General features: G+C 35.2%; 3 protein-coding genes across 3 annotated transcripts in view; 2 read left to right on the forward strand and 1 right to left on the reverse strand.

Annotated features, from left to right (window-relative positions):
* The first annotated feature begins 311 nt into the window (after positions 1–311).
* Positions 312–1,349, forward strand: LOC116159379 (death-associated protein 1-like). Its single transcript, XM_031472348.1, has 2 exons — positions 312–504; positions 559–1,349. Exons 1-2 carry the CDS (start codon positions 450–452, stop codon positions 798–800), a joined length of 297 nt encoding a protein of 98 aa, XP_031328208.1. The 5' UTR covers positions 312–449; the 3' UTR covers positions 801–1,349.
* Positions 1,350–5,543: 4,194 nt separating this feature from the next.
* LOC116181413 (probable phenylalanine--tRNA ligase, mitochondrial) lies at positions 5,544–7,047 on the reverse strand. Its single transcript, XM_031501782.1, has one exon. The coding sequence runs from the start codon at positions 6,933–6,935 to the stop codon at positions 5,631–5,633; it is 1,305 nt and encodes a 434-aa protein (XP_031357642.1). The 5' UTR covers positions 6,936–7,047; the 3' UTR covers positions 5,544–5,630.
* Positions 7,048–7,120: 73 nt separating this feature from the next.
* The window catches only part of LOC116181404 (protein kinase C), a 41,493-nt gene continuing 27,744 nt past the window's right edge, over positions 7,121–20,869 (forward strand). Inside the window, exons 1-4 of the mRNA XM_031501768.1 lie at positions 7,121–7,617; positions 12,934–12,994; positions 13,047–13,203; positions 13,394–13,425. Coding sequence (XP_031357628.1) covers positions 7,273–7,617; positions 12,934–12,994; positions 13,047–13,203; positions 13,394–13,425 — 595 coding nt within the window. The 5' untranslated portion in view covers positions 7,121–7,272. The remainder of the gene's footprint in view (positions 7,618–12,933; positions 12,995–13,046; positions 13,204–13,393; positions 13,426–20,869) is intronic.

Below are 20,869 nucleotides of genomic sequence, written 5' to 3' on the forward strand. Positions count from 1 at the left end.
TAAGTAATATACAACTCTGTGGATTAAGTTATTGTAAGTAACCTATTATCTATCCCCCCGCCACTGGCGTGTTTTTTGTTCTTCGCCACACGCCACGCTGCGCTTACTCTATGGCCATAGAGTAAATTTACTCTATGCTATGGCCTACCGAATAGCATTCAATTAATGCATAGCAAACGACAAACCAAAGATCATATGATCTTTTGATTGGACAAACCACATTCTATGTCTAAATGCGCCTTGTTTTCGCGACATCGCTAATCAGCTGTTCTGCCTTATAAAATATGAGCACGCCACTGGATTAATAAGCGAAAACAAATTTCAAGGGCATCGTTTTTTGTATACGTGTTTGCTTATTTTGAGAATTATCTAATAATCGTTTAGGTGACTGTTTTATCAATCTTGTTAACCATATTGTAGAAATCAAAGTTCTATCGACGGTTCACGTAATGTCGAGTCCTAAGGAAACGGAGTGCCATTTAAAAGCTGGTCATCTTCCAGCAGGTGAGAATTGCGTCTTTTAAACAATATTGAATTAATAACGCATGTAAATTACAGTAAAAGCTGGCGGAATGCGAATTACGCAGCACAAATCGCCCAAGGAACCTGTCGGTTTGACTGAAGATACGACCGGCCTGAAGGTTTCTGGCAGTCCTCCGAAACCATCAACAATTTCGGGAGCAATTCCGAAAGGTAATGCTGATTTTCCTGCAGAAGCGGTACAGGTGTTTCATAAAGATAAACCTCCTGTCCACCATAATGTAAAAACTCCCATTAACATTCAACAACCCAGGAAATAGATTTCATTCGAGTCAACTTTGTACGACTGATCACATTTAGGTATAGCATTTGAAACAAGCATTTACAATATTTCTAATTTTAAACAAAAAAAACATGGTTGTGTCTATATCAGTGTTTTGTGTTATTGTTTTATTTTTTATCAAATTCTTGCTTTAATTTTAATGTTTAAAAACGAGGAAGTGGTTTGCCGTTTAGGTGTTTTTATGCTTGGGATTTTTCGCATTTTTTTGCCAATGTAAATAATAGTTTGAAGGGTTAGTCTGTTGCTCATAGTTTATTATTAGTATTATCGGTAGGGCAACTGCGCCGGTAATTGCTAAAAAAAAGCTATATTTTATAGGAGTACTTAGGTAGTGTTTGTTACAAACAATACAGTTTATACATTACTAACAGTGTTACTTTTTTAATGTTTAACGATAGTTATTGTAATCATTCCATTTTAATTTTTCATTCTGCAAAGTAATTTCCGTACCTTTACTTTTATAAAAATCCTGGAGGAATACATTTTATTGTTATACTTTTTTTAAAATAAATAGATTAGTAATTGATGCATTATTCTTGAGATTTGGAAGTTGCAAATGTATTCCAAGTATCTACCTTTCTTTTCCAGTCTTTTTTGTTTAGTGGATTTAGGTGTGCTGCTGCTACTGATGCCCTATATAAAATACAATTAATACGTGAATTACATAAGCGCTCATGTTACCGAAAGTCATCGTAGTTTTTGGCTGAGACTGCCGCTTTTAGTTTTGCCTCATTTCTTATCCAATACATTTTGTCGTTATCTATGGCAGATTGTAATTCTTCTAATAATTCCTTATTGTCAACATTTGATCTTGACATTTTCTCAAAAAAATAAGATAAAAAGTGATATTGACCAAACAGTTTTGTTACTAAGTGATGGTGTAGAGATAGTACGAGCAAAGGTCGTATGTGTTTTTGTTGTTTTTAAAGATGTGATAGGTATAATTATTGAATACTGTTTATTAGTGAAGGTATAGAACCTAATTATAAACATGTAACCTTGTAGGTAAATATAACCATTGTTTAAGTATTTAAACAATGATATAAATAACCTAGGCTCTAGGTTCAGCATGTTACCCAATGCCCATTGCTCTGTGGGCATTTTGAGTAATAAGTTTTTTCTTTAGATATTAGATTAGGAGCTCTCAATTTGATAGAATTATGTAACGTTTCAAACATCAAACACTTTGTATGAGGAACAAATGAATAAACAAAGAAGCTTGGTGATAATTCAGATTACTTCCAATTGGTATAAAATGTATAAAAAACAATTGTAATCATAGAGAAAGATGAACTATAAAAAATGTAGCATCTCTATATGCCCTATACAGAGATATTCATATGTAGAAGTAGACATAGGGATTTCTTATAGGAATTTTCTATGTCTACTTATAGATGATAAAAAGGCTTCTAAAGGACGCCTAACTTTATGCAACCAAAATAGCTACCTATACAACAAGTGAAGATCTGCCTGTCCTATAATTAATTTGAATATTATCGCTTTGACTTCCGTATTCTAATTTTCGTTCGTGTGCGATGTATTCAACTAAAGAAAAAGTTGATATTTCCAATTGGTACAGTGCCGATAACAGTTAAAGGAGCTTAAGAGATTTATTTTCTGTGAAGCCGAAGCAACAATATTTAAATTAATATGACAGTTAGATTTTTATTTGATTCAAGAAGTTATTATTTATATTGGTTGCATAAAATTAGGCGTCTTTCAGAAGACTATCATTTAAAAGTAGACATAGGAAATCCCTATTTACACCTATGTTCCTTATTTATGCGTTTTAAACAAGAAATTGAATTAAATTACCTAATTAAATAGTGATATACTAACTAACTTTAATAACTAAAATTAAAACGACAATGCCACAACATTTTCCATTTCTCTGTCTATTTGAAATTAAATTTTCCAGATCCTATGAAATACTTGATTGATTTTACATACAGGATGTTTCGACTGATGCTATTTTTAATACTTAAACCGGAATTAAGTTAACAACACGCATTTTACTTTTCACTAGAGTGCGGCTAGCTTTCCATCTTCGGCAACGTATAGAAACGGCACTTCTCTGTACTTTACACAACAATAAATTAGGCATCAAGGATGTAAAACACTGTCAAAAACTCCTTTTTTATATCTGGTTTAAGCTAAGAAGTTGTTCTCTTAATAAGGTGGGTCATTAAAAAGGACAACTTTGCCTCCAGTTAACCTACACTGTATCTCTTACAATTTAAGTAATATACAAATGTTGTGTTGCTATTTGAAAAAAAAGTTCGAGGCCATTATGCAGCGCTCCAACATTTCTTGTTAAAAAATCCGGCCCGTTCTAAATCTAATCTAAAATTTGAACAAAATCCGTAGAGCCGTTATCTCGGAAAATTGCTTCTATATACAGGGTGGTGCCTAGCGCAACGCAGCATAGGGATTTCAATGGTAATATCTTTATAGTCAATTACTAGCTCCCCTAATTATTTTAGAGCAAAAGTCTAAATACGTTTTTTTAGAGAAAAAAATACTGCATCTGTTCATACTTTTAGTTATAATTTTCCATTTTTCAAAACCGTAGAAATCGACAAAATAAAAAATTACTTTTTTATAAATCAGTGATGCTTTGGAATCTTTTAACAAACTACAAGCGCATCGCATCTAAGTTATCGTTGTTTTTGTTTGACGTCGAACGATTTTCATATTTAATTCTGTTTCAACTAACCGACGCAATAAAAGGCATCTTAGTGTAATGTTTTTTTAGAGAATGTATGCTGCATCTGCATCAGATACTATTTGTTTATCATTTTCCGGAATCAGAGTACCCACATAATCGAAGAAAAAAAACTGATTTGAAGAAGATTTGGTCCTTATATTCGGATTTTCCGCTACTGCAGCCAAACTTTGAATGTATTGTCGTTTTTTGACGGACATTTTGAACGTTATTGCACTTGCAGTTCTTTAACTAATTTATAAACAAGTATAAATTTGATATACGTCAAAGGCAAATAATGAATAAACGTGATCGCTATTTTTTTAGGTAATTCCTAGGCATATTTGATTTATTGTAAAATGAACCTTTTTATTTTGTCGATTTGTACGGTTTTGAAAAACGGAAAATTATAAGTAATAGTATGAACAGATGCAGTATTTTTTTCTCTAAAAAAACGTATTGGGACTTTTGCTCTAAAATAATGATGGGAGCTAGTAATTTACTATAAAGAAATTACCATTGAAATCCCTGTGCTGCGTCGCGCTAGGCACCACCCGGTATACGCGTACGTAATAGAGATGGAAATATTTGAAGAAATGTTGACATGTTTAAAAAACCCTCATCGCAATAACCGCACCTAACTCAAGCTATAGGAAGCTAATTAAAGAAATGTTGGTACTTATACCGAGATAACATTGAATATTTCTGTAATATACCAGGACCAGGAATATTCAAAAAGATACCTATATTTGAACATATACAGAGTGGTGACTTGCGTAACGCATCATAGGGATATCAATATGTAAAATTCATAACATGCGATTATTGGCTCCCTAAATTATTTTAGAGCAAAAATGTATTAAGGTTTTTTGTAGAAAAAAATTTTTACGTCAATCAACTGTATTAGTTTTCAATTTTTTGCATAATAAAGACGGAACATTGCAAAAATAAAACCCGCATCTTTTTCAATAATCTGGAATTTTTCTAAAACAAAAAGATATCCAGTTATCAATTAGCAGCAGTTCCAAGTGGATTTTATCATCGACTTGGTTGCAGTTAATGGTGACTTATTCGAACATTTATTGCAAATTGTTATATTAAGAAACCGTTTTCAGTAATTTGGTATTTCTTTATGTTGAATTCGCTGTTCTAAATATAATACTTTTTGATAGAATTTGATTTGTTTTATAGCAGACATTCCATGGCATGACGGATATTGGCGTAGTTTTTGTATTATAAAATTCCATGGCATCACAGATTAATTGAAAAAGATGGGAGTTTTATTTTCCAATTTTCCGTCTTTATTATGCAAAAAATTGAAAACTAATACGGTTGATTGACGTAAAAAAAATTTTTCTACAAAAAACCTTAATACATTTTTGCTCTAAAATAGTTTGGGGAGCCAATAATCGCATGTTGTGAATTTTACATTGAAATCCCTATGATGCGTTACGCAAGTCACCACCCTGTATATTAAATATACCTAGAATATACATTTGCCTTGTAAAATATATTAGGGATATGCGAATGGGAATGTCTCAGATATTCAGAGAATAAACTTGGAAGAATATTCATTGTTAATGAGCTTCTCGATAACGAATGGACCGATTACGATAAAATTTAGTACTTATTCTTTATCAAATTTGTAGATAGGAGTTCGTGAATTGGCAATGTAGCCCAAAAAATAAAGAAGGCCCTTTTGACATCTCCGTGGGTTATGAACCGAATTGCATGAAATTGAATATGCGAATATGCTTTAGCCATATAAAACGAAATTCCAAAAATTGAGCCTAATCGATCAGCATTCACAGTGCCCTTTTCGCATCTCGACCATTTATAAACCGAATTGCAGGACACGCTGTATATTCATAGAACATTTTATGGATATTTGATTCACATACTATCTAGCATGTTAAAAGAATATTTGAAGAAAATCCAATGTTATCCAATTACAAATTTTGTTGGGAAATATGCTGCTGATGAGCTGTGGCTGTGTACACCAAGAAGAAACAAAGATTACTTAAAAAAGGTTTGACTGGTATTTAATTATAAAACTAAATATAAAATACATGTTTATGTACAGTATGTATTTGTAACAATGTACTATCTAATAGTAACGCCCAATTGATCACGAGCTGCATGTTCCACATGTTGATGTATTTTATTCACTTCTGCATTTGTTAATGTTCTTTCCATATGCCTATAAATTATACGATAACAGTGACTCTTTTTTTTACTTTTTGGATGAGTAAATTGATCGACTAACAAGACTTGCTCTGCTAAATCACCCGCAATATTCCGCACCAAATCATAAAAATCATTGCTGCAAAATAAAGAGTCTTCTTCTGGTAACCAAAAACTTATATCATGAATGCATTGTGGATATTGGCTTATAGGTTTATAAACAATCGGTGTCTTTAAATTGTCATTTTTAAACTGATTTAAGAAACCCGAATCAGTGGACCAAAACAGTCTAATATCTGGAATACTATATAAACACATCGCGATACGTTCCAATCCCAATCCAAATGCCCATCCGATCCGATTATCAACACCAATGTTGGTAAGCAAAGACTGCACCATAATACCACAACCTAAAATCTCAAGCCATTCATTATTGTGGTACACCTCCAATTCCCACGATGGCTGTGTGAAAGGAAAAGTTGTATCGACCCAGCGATACTGAACTTGATTGCCGAACAGTTCCTTTGCCAATCCCACTAGTGTTGTTTTCAATTCATGTTCCATCAACTTAAACGCTTCCAACGTATGACACCGTTGTTTGCTCGGTCCTCCCGGTATACATGCGGTATCGTCACAATCGAACAACTTCAAATCACTTTCACTTGAAAATAATTGATCTTTGGTCTTCAAACGAACAGCATCCAGCTGATGAAAAACGGGATAATGTTTTGAATCGATTTCGTCCCTTCTGTACACATCACCGACTATTAAAAAGTTATCCAAACCCGCCTTTATTAACTCGGACTGATGGGCGGTGGTATGAGCGCGAAGTAGGTATTCGCGGTTGATGTAGTAGCAATCCGATTTTGATCTTGAGGGATGATCTTCGGGTATTAATAAGCTGTCGAAGTTCTGGGTTAACGTTACAATTGGCGATAGGTTGTCGTAAACTGAAAACAACGGATTTCTTCGTGAATTGAGAAAGCTCTTGTAAAAGTAGTTGACGATTCTTTGTCTGACTAGCGAGATTGGATGGTTTTGAATGAGATGGAGGTTTTTTTGTGTTAAACTTGCGATTTTGTCTGTAATGTTTGTGTAGTCGTCCCGTTTGAAAGTTTTGCTATTTATGGCTATGGTTTCCGTTAGTTGAGGTTTGGCCGATGTGGAGCTCCACCGAAAGTTTTTGAGGAGTTTTCGAGGTATTCTCACGATATTCGATATCATTTTTGTGATTTGTTTAGTACATAATTGTTTGGTTATGCGAGCTTAACCTAAAATTATTTGACAGCGAAGGAGAAGCGAGCAGCTGTGCGCTACAGTTCTGCCATCTGAACGTGATTAATTAATTTATAGATTTGCAGAATGGGATTGTGGGTAAGCGAGCTGGGAAATTTTTATGCAAACCGAAGTCGACCTTCACGTCATTCAATTCAATCAAAATGCAGCAGCAGCAGTTTCAAAATTAATTTCATCCCTATGTAGTGAGTGATGCAGTAAAAAGGAGGTCGGTCGTGCTGCTTAACTTCGCGTGGAGCGTTGTGCCTGTGATTAATAGTTTCAAATGTTTACTGGGACGGTGGGAGTGAAAATATGCGAGGCTTCTGGATTGAGGCCTACGGACTTTCAAAAACGACACAACATGACGTTTGGTAAACCCGAAGAGCAGTTAATCGACCCGTACGTGACGGTAGATGTTGATGAAACGCACGTGGCCCAATCCACCACAAAACAGAAAACGTTCGACCCCGTGTGGAACGAGTACTTTGAGCAAAAGGTGGAAAATGCGAAGACGTTGACCCTGACGGTGTTTCACGATGCCTCAATACCACCAGATGATTTTGTCGCTAATTGCAGCATCCCTTTCGAGGATTTAATGAATAGGGATAAAGATGCGGGAGATTTTTGGGTAAGTAATGTGTTGAACTATGTTGTGTTCCTACCACGTTTGATAACTTTCCTTCATAATGTTCTTTGCATGATAATTAATCTGTGTCCTTCCGAAGAGTGTTTGAAGCTGCTGTTGAAAAATTGTTGTACTCGTAATTGTAAATACAAAATCTCTAGTTTTTGCATATAGGTAATCGTTATTCTGGTAGGTTGTTTATTGTTAGTCCATTGCTCACTTTTCTCTTAAGGTCCAGTGCCTATCACACATTTGTAGTAGCTAGAGCCATGTGGCTTAATATTTCTCTGTTACTAATAACACTGTCACACAGCACTGACACAAAGTCGCTGTAGCCACACTACAGTCACCTGATGGATACTAGCCCTAGTCACCTAGTTCCATACTCACGTTCAGTTTGTCGGCAGTCCATGGACTGTTAGTCCTGGCCGGCCGGCGTCGCTGCCCACTATTGTTGCTCAAAATTATTCCTGCCCATCAATATCTCCGCCGAGCTTACTTACAATGCGATGTTTAGTTTACAATTCTTGTTCATAGAGGAATGGCCGGTCGGCCGCCTGTATGTGTGTTAGTGAAGACTGGCTGGCCGACGGTATGCTTTCCAGCCAAAATCGCCAGCGAAGTGACGTGAGTATCTAAATTTAAAACATATATATGTAGTTTTTTATATATACCATAGGATGGCCATAAATACCTACCTATAGGTGTAGTGTATTTTCAAGTAGTTAAGTAATTGGTTGTGAAACTACATCAAACCTTGTCATTTTGTTTATAAATTATTTGTAAACCTGTTAAGCCCATCCTGTTGTGCAGGAGTATATCTAATCTTATGTGTAAATAAAAGTTATCCACGTTAAAAGTATACTGGATGATGATTTCTTTTGGATTATGAACTTGTGCAACTGAGCGAGTGTATATGCTAGCACACTAGCGCCACAGTGTGACTTGCTCGAGAAACAGTTAGCTGGTCAGAGTCGATGTGATTATATGTGCTATTGCTAGCACTTATTCTTATGAATCTTTTTCCAAGAATTGAAGTTTGTATTTCACCATTGTTAATAATTATATTTATTGTGTAATAGGAATCTTCATTTGCCAATATGTCTCGGAACAGTAGATTTTTGTAGTCATCAATAATTTGACAATTCATTATTGTCGAATTCCTTGAGGTACCAGTATTTTGATTAGAATGCACTTTTCATAGTTCTTACAGACGAGATCGAAAAAAAACTGACCTCATTTCAGGCTAATATTTAAAAGATGTTATTATTAAAAATGTTGCTATAATATAGATTTTTTAGTTTTTTTTAATGAAGTTTTAACTTTTCAGCTGTCAAAATAAATTTTTTTTATTATTTTTAGTTTTTTAGTTATAATCTCGGCTATAACCTATCTACCTATCAACTGTCTTATTTCTCAAGATATCTTTTTGAAATCTTAATCACAAATGCTTCTATTAAAGGCAAACATATCTCATATTAGATGTGCGCATGCGCAGTGTATGCGCCAACTTCCTTATTCATGAAGATATTTCTTTGGAATTTTAACCATAGACACTTCATAAATAGTCCGTTTTGTGAGCTTTTGGGAAGAACTACTCAATGCATGGAAAATGCGCTAAAGTTATTCGCCTTAGGGCGAACACATGTTTACTTGTTAATACTTAGATGCAGTAGCTACTCCTGGGCCCAAGAAAATCCCAACATGCCAGCTGAAATGATAAATGAAGGTTGATTGTTAATGTTCATCGAGGATAAATTATTATTTTATTATTATTACAACAGGGTTGGCAAACAAACACCGGGTGGGTTTTTTACAAAAACATTTTGTAACAAAAGTTTTGTAATTTTTTGGTGTTTTGTAAAAGAACTGTATTTTTATGCCTAGAGTACGTTAGGTTAGTTTTTATTTTCATTAACAAGCACTCCATACAAATACTTTTATTTTACATTAAAGGCAGATTGGTTTAGACTAGACAGATGTTCTGTGAGTCTAGTCCATTGCTGACACTGTTTCATTGTGGCGACACCGTTTTAGTTTGCATTCTCTCATTAATACCCCAAGAGTTTTGTAATTATCGTTTGGCTTTAGCTTTGAGGTGTTTGTTCTTTCCTATAAAACAGATGGCGTTACGATATTCGGACGACATTCATATAAAAACCCAATTGCCCAGGAAAACTCAAAAAAACTTCAAATACCCAAGTGCCCATGGCGTCAAAATACAGGAGCTTAGGAAAGCAATCTTTTCGAGAATCTTTTAGATGATTTTCAATTTTTAGCGCATTTTTGGGAATTAAAAAAAATTGCTATTATTTTGTCCCTCTGGACCCTCTTCTGCGGTTTTAGCATTGTTCTAGAAGCTTGGAATGTTTGCATTACCAGTGTGCCAGATGGTCTTCAAATTTTGTTGTCTTAATTATTTCCCGAGATGCTGTTTCTGAAAGTAAAACGTGAACCTTTACATGGGCCAAACAATGTGTCTCAGTGCCATGTAAAACTTAAAACGGGGGGGGGGGGGGGGGGATACATTAAAGATCTCAAGGAAAGTAACTGTTTTCTACAAACTACCGCCCTTCTCTCTTACGCCTTACTAAAATTGAGGGGAGGAGGAGACACTAGCTTTATTCTCAAGTCTCTATGAAAGGAATTGATTTCTACCAACTATCGCTTTTTCCCACGACCTATTATTGGGATCGGGTATAATTCCTTACCTTTTTGTAATTAGGCGAGGGGGAGGGGTTAGAAACTGATATTATTCTTCATGGTATTCTAATGAAGTGTCAACAGCAGGAGTTAATTCCTACTGCCCTACTTTCAAGAAGTTATAATTCCTCATATCTCGAGAACAAAGTGTCAGACGAGAATACACACAAAGGCAACAAGGAAGATCTGGACGACTCATTTCTATTGATGATATCAAAACTAACTACGAATATCTGGAGTATGGAATGTCAAAGGAGATACTCACAAAGGGTTATTGGAACATCTGCCCAAAGTATATCTATTGGTGAAGTCAAAATGAATATATCGTGGACGGAGTGTCAGAGAGAGGTACTCACAAAGAGAAAATGGAACGTCTGAAGAGGGGTGGATGGGACCGGCGGGATACCGGGAACTTTCCCGGTGGGCCGGTAGGATCCATGAGCGCTTTGCGGCTGGCAGCATCACTCAAATGAAAACACAAAACAGAGATAGTCAGGCGATGCCGTGCCGCCACTTGCAAGAAATTAATTAATATTCGAAGGTGATGGTGTAAATAAAAAATCAAAAGTCCTCATGTCCATCAATAAGATCTTGTTGAAGACTACCACACTCCCTGTGTCGGTATCCACCTCTGACGTCCCGTTCACCTGCAATTTGTATTTTGGTGGATTTTGCTAAAAACCCTCCACAAAATAGTACTCAATTTTAGGGGCACTTCTGATAGCTCCAGCTTCTTTTGGCGGCACGTGCACGAGAAAGAGAGACCGCGATTGGAGCACTTTAAGGTGCGCACAATCGGACCAAAACTGTAGAAGAAGAAGGAAAAATCACCACGTTAATACAACACGCTTCGGGATGGCTCCCAGATGTCGCCAACCGCATCATGTAGTAACTTGTTAATTACACGACGCCCCGGTAGCATTCCTTGTCTAATGTCTTCGACCAAGCGTTTTTCTGCAGACCCGCATTTGCTGCCAGCCGGCTCAAGTGAGATTAAAAGCTACCTTTGGCACAAATTTGCGAAGATGCGCTATGAAATTACTAATAAGGATATTTAAATGAGCAAATTGGAAGAAAATTGAGAATTTCTATGTTGAGACTCTTAAAATCAAGCCATTGAATCGATTAAAGGTAGATTTTCACAAAGTATACAGATATGTCAGATATATGTATGGATCTTTCCTTTTTAAATTCACATAATTTCCCTGATTTTAAAAATGAAGTATTGCCTAATAATCTACTGGAAAAACGTTGGGAAAATGCCAGACCTGTTCGATTACGAGAAGAAATTTTAAAATACTGTCGGGGGCATCTACAATTGAGACTTCTTGAAAAAAATGTATACAAATTGTTAACCGTCCACCGCGTTACTTCCGAACGATGCAGATAAAAAATAAAATGTAGAGATGTAGAGAATCGGCGATAAAGAGCGAAGACAGATGTGACGCAATCTTTCCGGGAAATACGACGTGTTTGTTAGAGAACATTCTAGAATACTAGGGAGCCTTCCAGAAAGAGCGGCGTTTGCTATGTAAGCAAATCGAATTGCGTTTCAATCAGTTCCAATTTCAACGTCGCGCTTATAATTACTGTTATAAATGAATCCATTTTAAGACTTACACGTTAATTAATTGATTCTTATTCTTTCGCAATTCTGAAATGTATAATTTCGATTATGGAACAGATTGTGTAACGATAATCTGGAAGCATTTATGTTGTTAGAAAATATTTATCAACAATCAGTGTTAGAAAAAGCATAAATGTTTCAAATTAGGGCGCATTGGAGTACCCCCTCCCCCACCCGCTAAGTGGGCCGATAGTCAAGTATATTTCACGGACCGGTTTATGGTTCCCCATCTGAGCTTAAAATGAATATCTTGAGAGTGGAGTTGTCAGAGGAACGCACAATGGAAAAAGAGAACGTCTGGATGGAACATATCTCAGTCAGTTTAAGTGAGAATATCTCGATAACAGAGAATCGGAGGGAGGAGAGTACTCACAAAAGGAAAATGCAGCAATGGGCGCGTTCACCAGATGAAGCGCTTCATGAGCGCTACCTAAAGTTTGGCAAAAAAAAGCATTTTTTATGTCGAGCTGTGGTTACAGACGATAAATACGTCGCTGATGCACAGACATTTAGCACAAACGCGAGCCGCTTGTAGACGAGTATACAAGTTAACTCGGGCAGACGCCCAAATAGCTACTTTAGACGTGTCTGTTCGGGCCAAGCTTTGACAATAACATTATAGCGCATTCTCGAGTTTCAACTCTAGGGGTAGTAGTGTCAAAATGAATTTATACAACTAGATGTTGTCTAGTATAAAAACAGTCACGTCAATCATCGCAGGTAGCCACCTACTGCAAAACTGAGGTGTACACAAATTATGCTATTATATTTCCATCTCTAGGTCTACCCGTGCGCAGAAAAACAGGTTTTGCAACTGTTTTTATACTAGACGACGTCTAGCAATAAAGTACAATAGAATAATCAGCAAGAGACTAAATATTTACTAAATTTTCCTTTCATCGTTTACTGTTGTACTTTCACAAATCAAACAATCATAATAATAATTAATAATATTACAATGTTGAATAACGGATCCACTTCTGTTTCAGGTTAATCTTGAACCGAAAGGGCAATTGCACGTTCGTATAGACCTGAAGTTAACATCAAAAGGTCAGTATATTCGTACTTGTAATTTTTGCTTTAAACAATTTAGTTTATTCAGAATATGGTGCTAAGCCACGAGAATTTAAAGAAAGGCAAGGTTTCAATAGAAGAAGAGGTGCAATGCGTCGCAGGGTACATCAAGTTAATGGTCACAAATTCATGGCGACATTTCTACGACAACCAACTTTTTGTTCACATTGTAGAGAGTTTATATGGTAAGTAATCATTGAATTTGTACTCGCTTACTGTAGGAAATTTGGAATAGATTGGGTACTAACAACTATGCGTTTTGAAAGGCGATTAATTTGAAAAGAAATTAAATCATAGCCGGATTGCTGTGTGATTTTGTTATGTATTAATTTGTGGTTGCACCAATTGTGTGTAACGGTGGTTCTTGTTTTTCAGGGGATTGGGCAAGCAAGGCTATCAGTGTCAAGGTAATTAAATATGTGTCACAATGCATGCTTTTTAATATAATATTTGTCTTTTGCTTTTCAATGTAAATATTTCGGATTTTCGGCGTTTATAATAAAAGCGTATAAATCTAAATTTAAATTATTTTCGCTTAAAAATTACGGATCTATTAATATTTATTAACAAACTGCTTGCTTTGACATTAACTTTATTTTTAAATTGATATCTGACTATTTTAATCTATTGCCAATACGTTTTTTATATCTATTTGAAAAGGAATTGACTAAAACCCACAAAGTTTGCAAGCTCTTATCTTGGGGATGTGGTATTGTTTCATTCAGGAAATTCCACTTCTCAGGAAGATAACACACATCGAGCTAGTCTATTCTATTCTGATTTTTTCCTTTACAAAAGAGGTCTATATTTTTGTCCATATTTCCAAATTGGACACAGAATTCATTTACTAGTATCTTTAGCATCTACAGCAAAAATGTTATCCATATTTTTCTCTGTTTTTCTGTCAGGGAACTATGCTGGTGTGACTAACTTTCATTGAAAAATTTATGTGGTGGCTCATTGGATATTTTTTTAACACGATTTAGGGATACACTTACATTTATTTCATATAGCATTCTACGTTAATAACCATGTATATCTATTTCTTGCATGCCTTTCTTTGATACCTTATTAATGTTTTTTTTTTAATTTTGCAGCACCAGTGGCATGGCTGAATCTTGCTTTTTAATTTATTTGTAAGTTATGCTTTTTTTTATTTTATGTTCTTTTATTCATTTTCTTTCCTTTTTAGTCTTCACTGTTTGTTGTTTTATTCGATTTCTACTAGTTTAGTAGTAAATAAACAATAGAGTCTTATTAACAGGCAAGAATGGAGAATCTTTAAACAAACTTTGTTAATAGGAATGCGCCAATATTTTCATAAAACTATTAAAAATGCCATACTAGCTACCTGAATAAATGATATAGGAAGCTACAATAATCCTAATTTACTTATGTGTCACGCTTCCTTGTAGAAATAAACGACAAATATTATATAAAAATAGTAATATAGAGTAAGAAACGAGGTAAGAAACCAAAATTCGACATTATTCTAAATGATCCAATTTTAAAATTTTGTATTTATTAGAACACAAATTCAAAATCAACAATCAATATACCAATGACAATAGAAAGTTTCAAATTTTTTTTTAACCTACTCATAGGTGCAGGCTCTGTCAGTTTTTGGTGAGAAAAATGAGGGTGGAGTACAAGGTTTTCTCTGTTATTGAGTTTGCAAAAAGTGAATCGCTAGTTACAGTGCAGTGGGCATTTGGTACCAAATTTAGTATTGAACCACCAACTAAAAAAGGCACGGTTAAGCATTATCACATGATATCAGACAGTTTTGTTCGCAGTCCAAGTAAGTCTACTAGTAGAGCTATACTGTATTCATTTTAAGAAGGTAGCGGTAGAATGCATAGGGAAGCTTTGACCTTCACTGTGATTGGTTAAAACATGGGTCAGTATACAATGAAACATAAAACGACTGGCGAATTTTGTAAGGTGGTAGTTTATGTTGCCACCTAAACTTCCGAAGTGTTATTAGCTGTTATTGTCCTAGATTTATTTCTGTTCGCAGTGCTGAATATTTCTACTTTACAATAATTTGGTGCCGTTTTATATTTTTCCTGTGTGTGTTTATCTTCAAACACAGCGCCATCTACTACCTTCTTATAATGAATGCAGTATAGAATACCCCAACTAACTGTATGGAAACTTCTCAGTGTGCTGTACAATTACAACTTGTGCAGACCTAAAGTTCGAAAGAAGTTTCTACAGCGTATAGTTTTTAACGATGAAACTACTTTCCACCTTAGTGGGCAACTGGACATGTTAACAAACACATTGTTTACATATGCGGTGTCCAAACTCCACATACAAACATGAAAAAGACTCGCCGAAGATAAACATCTTGTGTAACTTCCCTTGCACGTTTTTATTTACGAAAAGAACTCTTAACTGGAATACTTGAACATGTCGATGCTGTTTCCTCAAGTTAAGGCTAGGGTTTCCTCCTATACTGAAACATGTACTCCTTTCTAAATACACAGTTTGCTTAAAACATAATAGTTTTCACTCAAATTTTGAAATGATGTGGTTGAAGGTTTGTTGTAGGACATGTGCTATTTCATTTTACAGGCAAATGTGAAAAATAATTTAAAAAAATTATGAAACTACCTATATTGGGCTGATATTTATGAGGTTACTATTCGGGACACAGGTAAAAATATTCGTTTTAAAGTAGCTTAGGTCCTACAATATTGTGTCAAAAAGAATCATACATCATTTGGCTGGATTTTATGATACCGTTTTTAAACTGTGTATTTAGTAAACTTTCCCTATAAGCGCAATGTAAATTTCAGTGAATGCCATGATTTAGCTACGCGGCTTATGCGGCAAACTACCTCGTGCGACAATCTTCGTCAAATGACACTTGTACTTTAGTACTAATACTATTAGTGTAATAAATGGAGGTAACAAGTCTGCGTAACGTCGAAGTAAGCTGAAAATTGACCTAAATTATAATATAATACCATTGATCAATGATAATACACGAAATAAGCTGCTTAGTGCTTATATGGAAGTATAGCGTGAGCATGCGTTTTGGACTCCCCTGTCTGAGGATGGCAACCCACCGAAACCCAAAATTTTAATCACTTGTTCCCTATTTGTGTATCATACATATTTGAGCTTTATACCTCAAAGCGTATTGCAGTTATCCTGCGAACGATCGGAAGCACGGTATTGATAAAGTAGCTGTTCGCAATATGCGTGGTACCTACTCCAACAGAAGTATTGCAGAATTTGCAGGGAAGTTACCAAATCACAATTTTGTGGGTTTGAAATAGGTTCCAGAATTAGTCCAACATAATTTAAATTTTTGAAATTTGTTTGTAGTTTTCGAAATAATTTAAAATTACACATTGAGTTTGATTTTAAGGAAGTATTTCGAAAGAAAAAACTCTCTTTATGCCATGTTTTGTCAGTCCGTCCGCCCGTATGTCCGCTGTTCCTCGTCTAATTCGAGAACGAAAAGAGAAAGCGATCTCAAATCTTCCCCAATCGATTTCTAGGAATTCAAGTGTCTGTGACGTCAGTGCTATTGAATATGAACCGGATTATAAGACGTGTATAATAAAAGTTCTTCTAGCACTCTTGAAATTAATTTTTAGAGCATCATCTTAATGTGTTAAAATTCTCTTCAAGTTTTCAATGAGAGTCATCCTGAATGTTGGAACCCTCACTTTCCCTTGAAAGTACAGGAAAAAACTGCTCATAAATACGAAAGTTTGGTCTGCGCATGCGCAATCCATTTTCTGAGTTGCGTTTTCAATTTTCATTCAACATTTAATTCATTCTTTCCTGCTTTTAAAATTTTAGAAAAAGGACGGACCTCGGAACGGACGTACAGACATACGGACAAAGTAACCACAATAGCCATTTTTATTTTTGTGAAAATCCGCTAAAAATACCTCTTAGGACGTTCACCACATCACATTTTTATCTTAAAAGCTATCGTTATATATTCTTTATCAGCTTATTCAGCATGCAACTAAGGAAAACACTGTTTCTAGGTCGACAGCGCGACAATATAGAAATGCGCTTCTTCTAAATCGTTTGTATTGTAAACAATAATCTTTCATTTTGTTTCTACTTTTTTTTAATTAAAAAAGGGCTTTTGTCCGTTCGTTTGAATGAATCCTCATTACATAGTTATTTGTATACCTGGCCGAGGCAAAAACTTCTCCCGGTACACCAAACACATTTCGCAGCCGCGGTGTACACAATATTTTTTGTGCAAGCCCAATATTTATAAATAATAATTAACAATGTTTCAAATTTTCAATTTAAATTTCTAAATTCCTTCTGTCAATTGTGGCCTGCCATGGGAAAGTGTACGTAATAGCATGTACCATGCGTAATAGCTATAGCATGCACAGAGAAGTATTTTTTGCGCTAGATACGTATTAACGGTTTCCAAAATTATGCCTACATTGGGATGGGCCCCCAATTTTGTAAATCAGCTACTAAATGATAGTAATCAACGTACTTATCTACAACTTCTGCGAGTTCTGCTACTTCTATCGCTTGCTCCAAAACTGGAAAATGGTTACCATCCATTGGTGGAGTACTATTGTATCGTTTATTAAGCTTATAGATATAAAGAACAAAGCATATTTACTTGCACTGATTCAATTTTTTATCGTTCCAGTTTTTTCGGATAGTCATTGAACGTTTCGACCTACGTCGGTGACGTTGCGACAGTGGAATCCTTGTTTTTGGCATTTTTTTCTTAAAAATGTAAAACTTCAAGAAATTAATTAATGAAAGTGATATAACCAACACCCTTGCAAATGTAAAAACTAAATCAAAAATATAAAACGTGGAAAAAGTTGCAATACAATGTGATTGATCTTATCACGATTTTTATACGCTGGCTATACCTACCGTTTACACATTTCCTAAATTTAACAGTTCAACTACAACACGGTAAATAAAAGTATCTTGCATGAATATCTGACAAATTTCGTATTTTTTTTAATGATAGTGTGACATTTGTAAATGCAAAGAATTGAATAATATGATTGGACCAAAAATAGTACAATGCGAACGACTTCCGTATAATTATAGTATACTAATAATAATAAACTAGTAGAGGTAAACTTCAACTATTGTGGTCTAATTATTTATTCCTGTAAACACTTTTTAAACCAAATGTATCTAATAAAATTGTACATACACAAACAAAAAAATGAGTTGCAAACAAGACAGCAAATGTATACCAAACTTTATATATTTAAGTAGTAATACAATTAATTCGCAATATTTAGGTATTCAGATAAGTAGACACCACCAGCGGCAATCGTTATTGTAACAATTAAGTTAACTTAACTCGGTCCGTACTGCAAAACAGACTTTCGCGCCGATTAAACTGCACTCAACCTTATTTTCGTAACACGCATCCTGATTTACTTACCTTTATAAAGTGACACCTATAGTGTCATCTTTAAACTTCCTGAATGTTTCTGTAAGAAGTACCAACTGGTGTATTGTGTTGCCTAACAGGCGTAACATACAAAACCTATGCGAGCACGCGTAGCGGTCATGAATCGTAATACCCGTTGGAGACCCTAGCCTTAAGGGTGACAGGACTTCATTTTCCAACAGGGTAGAGCTCAGTCTCATCAGTACTTTGATGTTCAAGACTATGAATGAATCCCTTCCTCAGCGCTGGATAGATTGCAAGGGAATTAAGATCGGGCTTTACACTTCTCGCCACCGAGATCTCCTGATCTCACCCCATGTGACAATTTCTTATGGTGAGATGTTAAGGAAGCTGTTTACTTCTTGCCTTTACCAGCAATTCTGGCTGACCTGTAGATCTGTGTTGCTGCGGCCTTCCACGCAGTAACAGAAAACACACTTTCTCGTGTGTGGCATGTTTTAGGCTACCGCTTAGATGTTTGTCATGCAGCACACATTGATCAGGGTGTCCCATTTTTAACACTCTCCGTAATTGTTAGTGCTATCAAAAAAGTAATATGGTGCAACCTGTGTACTCCGGACATCCAGTAAGCGGGACACGCTAATGTCACAATTATATGTACGTGAATATACATATTTGTTTATTTAAGAGTTTTTCATATGTTATTATATGTCTTATTTATGTTTTTGGATATAAAAATTATTTGGACATATAAAATAAACGTGTCCAAGGTGTTAAATTCAAGCGTACTATTCTGCAATCTGGACAATTTACTAATTCAGACACACCTCTTTCATTTAATTCGTTGGATTAAAGAGGTTGCACTGTATAGGTCATGTCTCGTCAAACTTAACTCTAAACCAGATAGGCAACCCACGGCCCGCCGATAAGTTTTATCTGGCCCGCTAACATAATTCATAGTTAATACTTCATACGGCCCGCCAAATTATATTAACAATTTTAATTAATTAATTAATATGATTATGTTACACGTGGGGCATCTAGTGGACGCTATCCAAAGTTTCCAATACGTTTGAAAACCTCTTTGAAGATGCATTTCTTGTTTCACAGATATCGCCAGGTATTTTCCAGAATTTTCGTTGCGATATATACCGGGTGGGGCAATAAAACGACATGTGTTTTGGGATTCAGCAACATTTGTAAGACATATATTGCAACAAATTTTAAGAGCATAAATGAAAATTTGGATACCTGCTGAATATGGGGATTTATTATCCACATCTGGTAAACTATGCAAAATGGGGTCAATTTTCAAGAGTACTTATGTGTGTTTTTTTAATGATTTTTACGAAAACAAAAAATAGGTGAACTCCAAAAAGATTTCTTTAAACATTTTATTTGGATTTTTAACGCATATGAAAAAATTTGATTTTGGCACCTTGGAAAAAAAGGTTGCCCACGCCTGCTCTAAATTTTCTCTCGAAAAGTCAAAGCGTGTGTGAAATAAACACCAGAAAAGTGCTAAACCCGCGATCGTGCAACTTTTTTTGAAGCAACAGTAAGAACTGAGAGACCACCAACCGTGGCGACAGTAAGGTAGGCGAGGTATGTAATAAGGTTGTCTAATTGTCTAATCTTCCCTACAAACTTCTGTTTTCAAAAATATATCATACCAGGGACGATGTTCAAAAAAGATTTTTTAAAAAATCAACACGTTCAAATGATTAAAAACAAGTTGCCAAATTGTTGACAGAACAGCTTCCTAGCTCAAAGCAAATATTAAAAAAGAAAAATTTTTGACAGTCTTAAACCCTTTATTCCTAATACACTGCCAAAAGTCATATTAATTCGCTTTACAGGACAGCAATTTAAAAAAAGTTGTTTAATTCTTCTAAAATCTTTTTTAAATCTTTTTGAATCAATATTAAATTTTTTTTGTTATATTTTTTAACTGAGAATTTAATTGCTATACGGGGTGTTTCATTAAAAAAATTGAGGTTAAATCCTGTAACTTCTTCACCTGATACCGTGTACTTATTTTGAAAGAGGCAGGTTTTTTAACATTATAAAGAAACCTTTTTAAACATTTTTCTGTATAAATTATGGGGTCATTGAAATTTACAATTATAAGTTGCTCTCGTCTCATAAATATAAGTGTAGTACCCCCTATTCTACGCATCTAAACCACAACGTTTTAAAGACAAAAAATCACGTACTCCACCTCGCACGCCGCCAGCCAGGGGCGAACCCGTAAATCGTCATTCTTCTATTTTGTGCGGTTTAAACCACACGTGTTTTGTTGTATTTCGGCGTTTAGTGTTTCTGTTCGACGAGATGGCAATTTTCCATAGCCTCAGCGATACGGCTGATACCAGCTTCTGACCGCGGGAATATTCCCGAAATGGACACGGTCAATTACGGAGATATACATCTCCGCGGAAATATACATTTTCGCACGCACG

This window comes from Photinus pyralis, unplaced genomic scaffold (genome assembly GCF_008802855.1).
Source record: "Photinus pyralis isolate 1611_PpyrPB1 unplaced genomic scaffold, Ppyr1.3 Ppyr1.4_LG1, whole genome shotgun sequence".
Classification (NCBI taxonomy): Eukaryota; Metazoa; Arthropoda; class Insecta; order Coleoptera; family Lampyridae; genus Photinus; species Photinus pyralis.